Source organism: Strongylocentrotus purpuratus, unplaced genomic scaffold (genome assembly GCF_000002235.5).
Source record: "Strongylocentrotus purpuratus isolate Spur 01 unplaced genomic scaffold, Spur_5.0 spur5_scaffold_2, whole genome shotgun sequence".
NCBI classification, from domain to species: domain Eukaryota; kingdom Metazoa; phylum Echinodermata; class Echinoidea; order Camarodonta; family Strongylocentrotidae; genus Strongylocentrotus; species Strongylocentrotus purpuratus.
In genome coordinates, this window is record NW_022145605.1 from 34043772 (window position 1) to 34054415 (window position 10644).

The following is a 10644-nucleotide window of genomic DNA, read 5'->3' on the forward strand; positions in this document are numbered from 1 at the left end:
TGCCTTCATTCTTGACAAATGTTAAAATCTGAGTATTGTTTTCTTTGATTATTAGAAAATTGTTGGGAAAACTAACTAGTTTGCAAATTTAGCTTTAATACCAGATCCCCATCAAAATGGAATAGGGATGCACCAGAAGTATAGACCCATTGCAAGAGACAAATGCAATTTTTGCATACGACATACAGATTTATTCTAGAACACATTTGTAACATTTACGTATTAACTTTTATTAAATAATTTCGTGTATAAAATCTCCATGATGTTACAGGGAACTGACAGGCATTCCAACATGAATATACAAATTGTTCATGTTGAACTAGATAGATACACAAATTGTACGTTTACAAAGTTATACGGTTCTTTAACAAAACAGAATAAGATTACCGTATAGACATTCCTCGTATGACAACGGATGACAATAAGAAAGTTAGAGAGAGATAGTTGAGAGTTACAAAGGGGAACATGATCACCTCATCGCAATCGTGAAAAGAAGATAGTTACTGTGGTCTGGGCATGTAACTAGATGGAAGAATAGCTTGGCAAACACCATCTTGCAAGGAGGAACTAATGGGAGAAGAAAGAAGGGCAGATGATGATGATCAGACGCGGTCTATCTACTCAAGGTCATCTTTGTAGAGCGGCCCGTCTACTGTTACCTGGTGAGGTACACATTGCGAGACAGTCTCGTTCAGATAGGCCTATGCATCTTTTTTATGATGATGTTAGCTGTAACATGCTTCACATTCCCTTATCTTTTAACACATAGCTCATTGGATACGCTTTATAGGACCTTTGTTGTGAGCAGTTGCCATTAATGTACATGTACACAACTGTCAGGGTTTTTATGCGGCAGCTTACCGCGCCATATCTGAACAAGCCTTTAGTCATCTTCAAGAATGCCACACTGTTCTTACAATAACGAACAGTCCATTGACCCAGTGCGGATCATACTCAGTTTATACTTCTCTGGGATTCCGAGATATACTGTATTGTTATTGTACACTGCTCAGTCCATTGCTATCTGTTACCTGGTAGCCATCATACTATATGTAGGTTCAAATGATCTTCAGGTATCTTAAGCTATAATGATTTCTTGTACGACTATGAAATTGAGGCAAACAGCCCCTAAACCACCCGAAGTTATAATAAATCGAACTACTTCTCAACTCCCTTAACCGGATGATGAATAGGCCAATACATGTAAAGGACTAAGATTTAATATTTTTCTTTACTTTCATTCTCCTTTCAATTGTAATCTCGAAGGTGAACTGTTCCTTTCCCAGAACTTTGGCAATAGTACGTTGACTTTTAACTTAATAGTGTTGTGTAATGGGGGGAGGGGGTAATTCACACGGGTACATATTTGCTCAACAGACGCTTGAAAAAATGAGATAGAATTTTCATAGGTCGATCTTAATCTGCTTGTCTGTCAAAGATTGCTTGCAATCCAAAGTACCTAAAAATAGACTAAATACATATGTATATAATACAATTTATGATCAGTGCATCAGTCCATTGTAAAAGCAAATATTATATACGTGTTTACCGATTTCATATAACATCTAGACCGATACGTAGTTACGGGGAAAGAGGTGAGTAAATATTTTCGATTTTTCATTGATGTATATTAGGCAGGCTCCCGGACACATTAGAGGCATTGTTTGTATCTGATTTATAAAATCATCATTTTACTTAGACTGAAATAGTTAGATTGAGTCTAGATCACTGAGCACTTTGCTACATGCGGTGTATAATTCAGTGGTCTAGTTGTCTTGGAGGTGTTTAATGAGAGCGATTGAGCTAAGACCGATATAAAAATTACAGGTGTTCAAATTTGCTAAACCATACAGAAACAGGCTGCCAAATAACAAAACACCCCTAAACGAAACAGATCCATAAAACCAGACCATAATAATTTTTAATATACTTGATCGTGACCCCGGGAGTAACGTTTGTCACGTTAGCAAATCTGTGATCATAATGAAACAGTTAATATGTATAACTTCTCAGTGTTTGTTACATGTTGTGTAGATATGAATACACATGGTAAACATTTCATATTGCATGGTAATCATAGGTGTCGTAGTAGTGGAGGTGTAGTAGAGTGGTTCATTTATTTAACTCTCAGTCTAAGTGTTGAGGTTTTGATTCCCAGTCTGACACAAACGTCGTTTAGAAGTTTTTGTATTGTATCTTCAACAGATTGGTGTTCAAGGCATTGTTTCACTTATGCTTGACAAACTCAGAATGAGGTTTCATTGGGCGACGGATCTCAATCTGTTTGTCGGTCTAAGGTTGCTGGGAATTCCCAGTAACTAAAGATAGATTGATGAACTAAATACATACATGTATGTAGTACTCATCATGATCAGTGCACCAGTACATCGTAACGGCAAAGAGTAAATATGTTTACGGATTTGATATAACACCTAGACTAATATTTAATGCAAGGCCCGAATATGTTATTAGCAATTTTGAAATTCGAGGGGAGGGAGGTACTGCCCCTCCACCCCACATCTTGTAGGACTAAGCCATGAAGACAAAATAGTCCCTACACAACCTAAAATATAATAAGTCGAACAACGTATTAGCTTTTTCAACCAGACGATGGTCCGTCCAGTAAAGGTAAAGATCTAAGATCGAATATCTCTAACGATCTAAGCGCGATCTCTAACATTTCATCCACTGCGTACTGATGGGAGGGGTGGGTGGGTTTTGTCTAACCAGCGATTTACAAATGTTGCTGAAATGACATGATTTTCCGGGATTTTGTTCTCATTTTTTTTTTTAAATATAACTTTATTATGCATTTGTTAGAAAATGACGAATTCCCAAATCTACAATCAGGCAAAAGATATGCTCATAATAGAAGCCTACATGTCAGGGTCCGCGGATTGCCTGGGCTCGGGGGCTGAAGCCCCCTCCTCCCCCCCCCCCCCCCCCCCATTTTTTTGAGAAAAAAAAGATATGCTCATCTGACCGTCATTAATTGCCCAAGGCCCTTGAGCTTCCGGGGACTCTGCCCCCTGGACCCAACCAGGTGCCTAAGGCGGCCCCTGAATGCTCATCATGGGGCTCAGCACCTCAGCCCCTGGACCCCACGTCAATTATTGACCTGCCATGCAATGTCACCTTGTTAAAGGTAGCAAAATATGGTCATCTGACCGTAATTAAATGACTAAAGCCCTTGAGATTCCGGGGGCTCTGACTCTTAACCTCCGCCGGGGCTTTGCCCCTGGACCCAAAGCTAATTTACGCTCGCTTAGCTCAACCTGATCGTAAATACTTTATCCCCCCCCCCCCCATATGAAAGACGTTCCGCGGGGCCTGCATGTAACATGTAAGAGAGTGGTGTGATGCAGATCTTCTTTTTTTTGCTACCTCCTCCCCCCCCCCCCCCCCCAAAAAAAAAAAAAAAAACGTTTTTCCTCATTCCGCCACTGATTCCAACTGTAATTTCGAAGGAGCACCGCTCCACAAGACTTTAGCAAAAGCAATTCGACTCTTACTTGACAATTTTTTTTAATGGGGGAAGGGGGTAACAGAAATAGAATTCAAGTTTGACACGGGAACATGTCGGCCCGACAGACGCTTGACATACTGAGATCGAGGTTTTATTGGGCGATTTCAATCTGGATGTCGGTCACAGGTTACTGGGAATTCCCAGTCACTAAAATTAGAATGACTAGCTAAATACTAACATGTATATTACCACATGTGATCAGTGCACCATTACATTGTAAAGGCTGAGAGTATATGTTTACTGATTTCGTATAACACTAGACCGATACGTACTGACGGGGAAAGACGTGAGTAAAATTTAAATGTACATGTATGTCATTTCTAAAAGAAATGCAGTGACATTTCGCAGTATTTTCGTTTTAAATTGTCGTATATGTCATTATAGACCAACTCCCAGACATCTTTGAGACTTTGAATGTATCTGGTTTGTAAAATTATCATGTTCATTAGACTGAAATAGTTGGATATGTGTCCAGATATCTATGAGTTGATAAATGGACACCTGTTGAGCCAAGACTAAGATGAGAATAACGGGTGTTAAGCAAAATTATATCAGTTTGTTAAACCATGGAGAAACAGTTTACACAAATAAAACTAAACAAAACGGAGCTTTGAAACCAGACCATAAGAGTTGAATGTACTTGATCGGGAACCCGGAAGTTACATTTGTCGCATTAGAAAAATTGTGAGCAAATTGATACCAGTATTGATATGTACATGAGTATACATGTATCTTCTCAGTGTTTGTTTGTCCTAGGGGAAAATGTGAAGATTTTGGTATGTTGTAGTGATTTTTAATAACAAAGTTGCCATCAATTATTATTCTTACACTTTGTGTAGATATGAATACACATGGGGAATATTTCAGGTTATTATGCGATTTTAAACAAAGCTAACATTTCAGCTAATGATTCTGCCAAACTAGAGCAATATAATGTCCTCTTTTCATGCTTGATAATTTTTGTTAAATAGTATGTTCCCCTGTGCATAAGTATTTTGAAACTTCATCAGCTTTAAAATTAATACAAAATGTTTCCTGCTAAGTTGTTCAAAGCCTAAACTCAATGTTAAAAACCGTGTCGGAAGTGCAAAATGAAATAGATGAATTATATACCAAAGGAAAGCTTAAAAGAGTACAATAATACGAATCATAAAAAGCTAATTAAGTGCCTGTCAGACGAGTAACAGCTCTCTGAAAACTCGAAATCTAAAGCTTTGAAAATCAGGAGTTGTCGACCTAAACAAACTAGCCATCGAATAGAATTGACATCATCTATTGGCTTGTTTTCATCAGCTCGAGATTGCCAACTATCCTGCTGTTTGAACTATCCCGATCGCAAATTATCCAGTTAATGTGCGTCTTCATCAGCCCGAAGTTGGGATTAGAGGGATATTTGGTCGAGATAATCATCCCTAGATATCTTGGGCTAGTTTGCACAATATCCTGCTATTTGGCAAAATATCCCGCTATTTGTCGGGTACGACTTCACCAGCCCGAAGAGTCGCACTATGCGCGAACGCCGAGCAAAATATCTCGAGCTACATGTAATTTCTCGAGCTCGAGTTTAAAGTTTCGTGGTCTATAGTCTCGAGCTGATGAAAGCGCGATTTATAACTTTGGGATTGTTTCCCAAATCAGAAATAGCGGGCTATTTGGCAATCTCGAGCTGATGATAACTGGCCTATTGTGGAGAACGCATATTCATAATGACTTTGCACGGCTCATCGCCTCAGCTATTTATTATATGCGAGCCGATCGGGTCCACATATTACGTCGTAACAGTAACTGCGGCAAATTTGACCCCTGTTATTTATAGAGGTGCGGAAAATAAGGTTTCAATTCGCTTTTGTGCAATACTTAAAGGGAAAATATTTTGAATTCCTCTACATTTGTATTCTATGTTCATTCAGCTTTCCATTGATAACAAGTTATAAATTTCAACGGATAGGGTAAGGTATGTTTATCTGCATCATATCTGAAGGTAGTTCACGGATCATATTTTGTTTTGTTCGAATTTAATGAATTTGTAAAACTTGATATTATGTTCTCTTAATTAAAGGTAATAAAAAGTTTTGGAATGGGGTCATGAAATTGATTCAAATTAACACATTGGAAGCATATGCGATCATTTAATATCCAGTGATCGTTGTCGCGGTTGAAATCCAGTCTAAAGTGATGAATTTGTAAATAATAAACTCGTTATGTTGTATAGCTCCGTCTTAAGGTCAAGATATTAATTAAGCCACAAAACAATTTTTCTTGACTAAAATCGACCGATTGGCTATTCCCGTTTGGAAATTATATATCACAACTACATATTCTGAGATTTTCATGGTCGCAGCTACCATTGTACCGCCGCGTACGGCGCGCCGTACGCGCAATTTGAAGTTTATCAGAATTTATCGGGAGCACCGGTAAATTTTGATATTCAATTTTTCTCAAAAGCAGAAGTGTTTTAGGGGCTAATTTTTTTATTGATTATAATACATCCACAGGGGCATCCAAATATATCAAAATTGTAAAGAATCACTATCCAGCCAATTTTCAAAATTTCCCGAAACTTTGTATTACCTTTAAAAGTCCACAAATGTATACTCAAGACAGATAATTGAAGCACGTTTGATATTATTGGTATGAGATTCCAAAGCAAGTTTATTTCGCTCGACGGAGAAGAACAGTATGTCTTCTGATGAGGATCGAGTTGATGAACAAGGCATCATCATTATTATAATGATTTTCTTTTTATCGTTGATATAATTATTATCAGAGTTATTATTATCATCATCATCATCATCATCATCATCATCGTCATTATTATTAGTAGTAGAAGTAGTAGTAGTATTATCATCAATTTCCCAAACTACAATGTACATTGACTGAAGAGCGACAAAGGAAACATTTTTTTATTTTTTTATTTATTTGTCATTACATTCAGTTGATGAATAACATGAGTTATTATATCCAGTTTAAAGTACTTATATTAACCTACCAATGCTTACATTAACTAGCTCCTTTTTACCTTACCGAATTGCTAACTCCATACAAACCAGATAGAAAGCTACGTTCCAGTTCCAAGTCTCTGCTTTGTGTTCCACAAACCATGAGAAAGTCATATACGGGGAAAGGTCTTTTTCATATCTTACAGCCGTTTTTTGTGGAACAAGTTGCCTGAACAACTGAAATGTGGATCCTATAAAACCTTTATCAATTCTCTGAAGACAAATTACTTCACAACTTCATAAATAATCAGAATCATGAACCCAGTGCATTTTTTTTTCTTTTTCTTAAAGTGCATAGTGACATGCAATTTGCCTATGTGTTATGCGCTATATATGTTTAATTATTATTATTTTGTTTATATATTTTTTTGTCAAGATATTACGGAATATCATATTTCGTACTTTTTTATTCTGTAGGGAAAAGGCGTAAGAAAAATGATAAACACTCCCTCTTTTATACGATCTGAATAAAAGCTCAATAGCTAATCGCTGTGTGTTTTCCTTTTCTTTTATCTCGTATTCCTGTAGAATTCGAATCATGGCTGATGCATTAAAGAATGCTATTGCTCAGAGTCTGGAGTGTCCTGTATGTCTGAATACCTTCACCGATCCAAAGATCCTGTCTTGTTCTCACACCTACTGCAAGACCTGTCTGGACAACCTCTTGGATTGCCATGGTAACGACCAGATGCTCCGATGTCCTGTCTGCAGAGCTGAAACCCAGGTCCCAAACCAGGATGTCAGCAAATTACCGGCAAATCTAGCTTTGAAGTCTCTCATAGAGGACGTAAAGAATCAATACCAATTTTGCACGAATTGTAAATCCAAGGAGGCCCAAGCTGTTGTCTACTGTCAAGATTGTGGCAAGTATTTCTGTAGCACTTGCCACAACAAACACTCTCAGTGGCCAGACTTCATCAGTCACGATGTCTTAGCCATGAGTGAGATCGTATCAGGCAAGGTGTCAGTACGTAGGTACCGTAAATGCAGGAAACACCCCAAAGATGATGAGGAGTGGTTCTGTTCCGACTGCAGGAGATTTGCCTGCTTCAAGTGTGTTGTCATGGAGCATACAAACGAAGGACATAGGGTCATTGAGGCAGCTGTTTATGAAAGCAACCATGTGAAGAGTATCGAGGACCTCAAATCCAAGGCAGACAAGAAACGCTCTTGCTTTCAGAAATACATTGATTTCATTGATGAACAGAAGGAGCATGTGAGCAATGTTCAGAAGCAGTGCACAGATGATATCAACAAAGCATATGAAGAATCAGTCCGGCAGTTGACAAAGAAGAAAGAAGTCCTTATTGGTGAAGTCAAGGGTAGGACTGAAGGAGTAGAGAAAGAACTGGACGAAATTAAGAAATCGGCTCAGGAGCACATCACTCATTTCACCACCATAGCTGACGTGGTAACCAATAGAACAAAGATACCGTTAGATACAGATGCTTTGGCTGCCCACGACACTCTATGTCAAGACTTACAAGAGGCTTTGAAACAAGAAGATCCTGACTACAAGCAGTCGATTCAATTGAGCAGAAAAGGAAAAAGTGTCAGTTTCAAGAGGAACGTTGGAATGGACGAGCTAGCTCTCGGTAAGATTGCAAATGCATTTGCATTTAAGAACATCGCTTTGCCCACTAAGAATAGCATGAATATAATGGTTGGTACACCAGACGGTAGGATGGCAGTGGGATGTGACACGGGTGGCGTGGAGATCTTCTCTGCTGATGGCCAGCTCCAGCAGACAGTTCTCAAGGGTGTTAAGATTCGTGGAGTAGGGTTCCTCTCTGATGATCGGTATGTTATACTCGATTGCTCAAACAATATCTCACTGTACAGACTACAGTACACAAAGTTGAATGTCGTGTTTGAGACTCTGTATAACGATGAAGGTGAATGGGCCATTCTCAATGTAGGCGGTGATGATCAGATCTATGTCAGCTACTGGAAAGCTCAGAAGATCCAGGTATTCTCACCAGCAGGTGGGAAGGCGATCAGGGAAATACCATGTGATGGGTATGAACCTCAGCAGATTACTAGTTATAATGATTACCTAGTCACCAGATCTTGGGATGCAATACGATTGATTGATAAAGAAGGAGTTGTAAAATATGAATTAAGGGAATTAGGTTATTTCCCATACGCCACTGTGTCTCAAGGAAATACAATCCTGATAGCCAAGGTCAATCACGATGTAGGTTTGGTCAGCATCGATGAGTACACTAACGAGCTGAAGCATGTCCAGAAACTTGTCATTGATTACAAGATTGAGAAGCCTGAAAGAAACTGGTACTTTATGCAGCAGTACCAATCAGGAGAGATCGCTTTCTGCACTCCTGATAGACTCTATATATTCCACTGGAAATAATGGATGAGTCAGCCTTACTTGCCCTGTATGATAACACTGATAACCTTAGGCCAGTAGAGGGGGAGGGGGTGTGTGCGACCGGACATATTTTTAGAATAAAACGAGAATACTGAAAAATGAAGAATAACATCTTTTTTCGTTAAACAAAACGGGCCCATGCCCGCCCCCTATTTCAAAAGCTTCAAATAGGCCTTGTGTTTCTATATAAAATCCAAATGCATCAGTTAAATCTTGGACTAGGTGACATGGAGTTTGGGTGAAATGAAGATCAATGTGAATGATTGAACCTTTCTTAAATAAATATTAACCTTTCTTTTGATATATTTCTGACTTGTTAATCTTTCGAGATTTTGTCGTTGATAATTAATTTACATGCGAATCTGAATTTTGGTAGGTGTTGTAAATATACAAATGATGTAGACTTAATTTGATTGTGGACTAAAAGATTATTTTACAGTAGGAGATAATAATCCTAATTATGGAAACTATGTGATCGTATTGCTGTTTAATACAATGAAGTTCGACCTATTGATTGTATGTTGTATGTTGCAGAAGTATTGATAAACCAGTCGTAAAAATAAGGGTTTACTTTTCAATTTGATGAACTGTAGTATGATACTTTTTGTTTTCCATTTTTACCTTCCGTCTGGCAAAATACATGGAAGAAACAACATTGAAGTTGTCGGAAATATCAGATTTTTTTTTCTTTTTCAGATATTTCGTTTTGTCTGTGTTTCCATTTAGAGCAAATGGTCTTTATACGTTTTAGAAAAATCTGAAAAGTTGTGATTTTATAGCTACTCTCTGTTCACTTTGTACTAAAGATATCATTAAACATCTTCCTTCATTTTCTTTGTCATACTTGTATGTGGCCGAAATATAAAATTGTTACATGTTCCTATAGGGGCTCATCAAAATTGTATATAAAACAAATTAAGATATTCTTTGGAAATTTTCCATATAAAACAATGTAGAGGAGATCGCAATTAGAGTTGCGTATCTAAAAGGAGCTTAAAAGCTTTACAACTACATTAATTTCTTCTTATCTTTTTAGATTTATTTCCCGTTTCTTATGTTTCTTTATCAACGTGATGTCAAGTGTACTTCCCCTTTTATTATACATCCCTTTTTTGGGGGAAAGAGTGTACATTAGTATACACCTGTTCATTTCAGAATGTTGTTATATCAATAACTTCTTATTTGTCTTTGTCTCTTTCAAATTATAAGTCATTGCTCACATTTAATCTAACAGAATTAGAATTAGATCATGGCGTTATACTATGTACATGTATTTTATTCTTAACTCTATATATCGGGTGAACTGAACTCGCTATACACAAATATAATTATGAAATGCTGACTGTCTTATTTAATCTTTGATTATTACTAGGCAATGCAATCGGTAATTGGCAGTTGATTTGGTTTTTATTGTCAATAATAAACTCCTTTACCTCCCTTCCGTTATAAAGAGTGGCCCTACATGAACGACCTATATGTTTCAATGTTGTAATTCATTATTTCACCCCCATATGAGACCGTGATACTGCAGTCACACCGCCGAACCGACTCCAAAACAACCTCACAGACCTTTCCAAATCGACCATTTCTTTTCCATTCTCTGTATTAATGCCATTCCTTGTTCGGTCACTGGTCGGTCTGGGCGTCGTTTCACGAGACCGTCATAAGTACAAGTTCACCTACATCTCCTAAACGCGTTTTGACTATAATACACGCATTTCAACTGGATT

General features: G+C 37.8%; 1 protein-coding gene across 1 annotated transcript; it reads left to right on the top strand.

The window, feature by feature from the left end:
- The first annotated feature begins 3748 nt into the window (after nucleotides 1–3748).
- Nucleotides 3749–9853, top strand: LOC115926833 (tripartite motif-containing protein 2-like). Its single transcript, XM_030992259.1, has 2 exons — nucleotides 3749–3812; nucleotides 7054–9853. Exon 2 carries the CDS (start codon nucleotides 7064–7066, stop codon nucleotides 8894–8896), a length of 1833 nt encoding a protein of 610 aa, XP_030848119.1. The 5' UTR covers nucleotides 3749–3812; nucleotides 7054–7063; the 3' UTR covers nucleotides 8897–9853.
- Nucleotides 9854–10644: the final 791 nt, after the last annotated feature.

Coding starts and splice junctions, on each gene's coding strand:
- LOC115926833 (XM_030992259.1), top strand. CDS start 7,064: ATGGCTGATGCATTAAAGAATGCTATTGCTCAGAGTCTGGAGTGTCCT.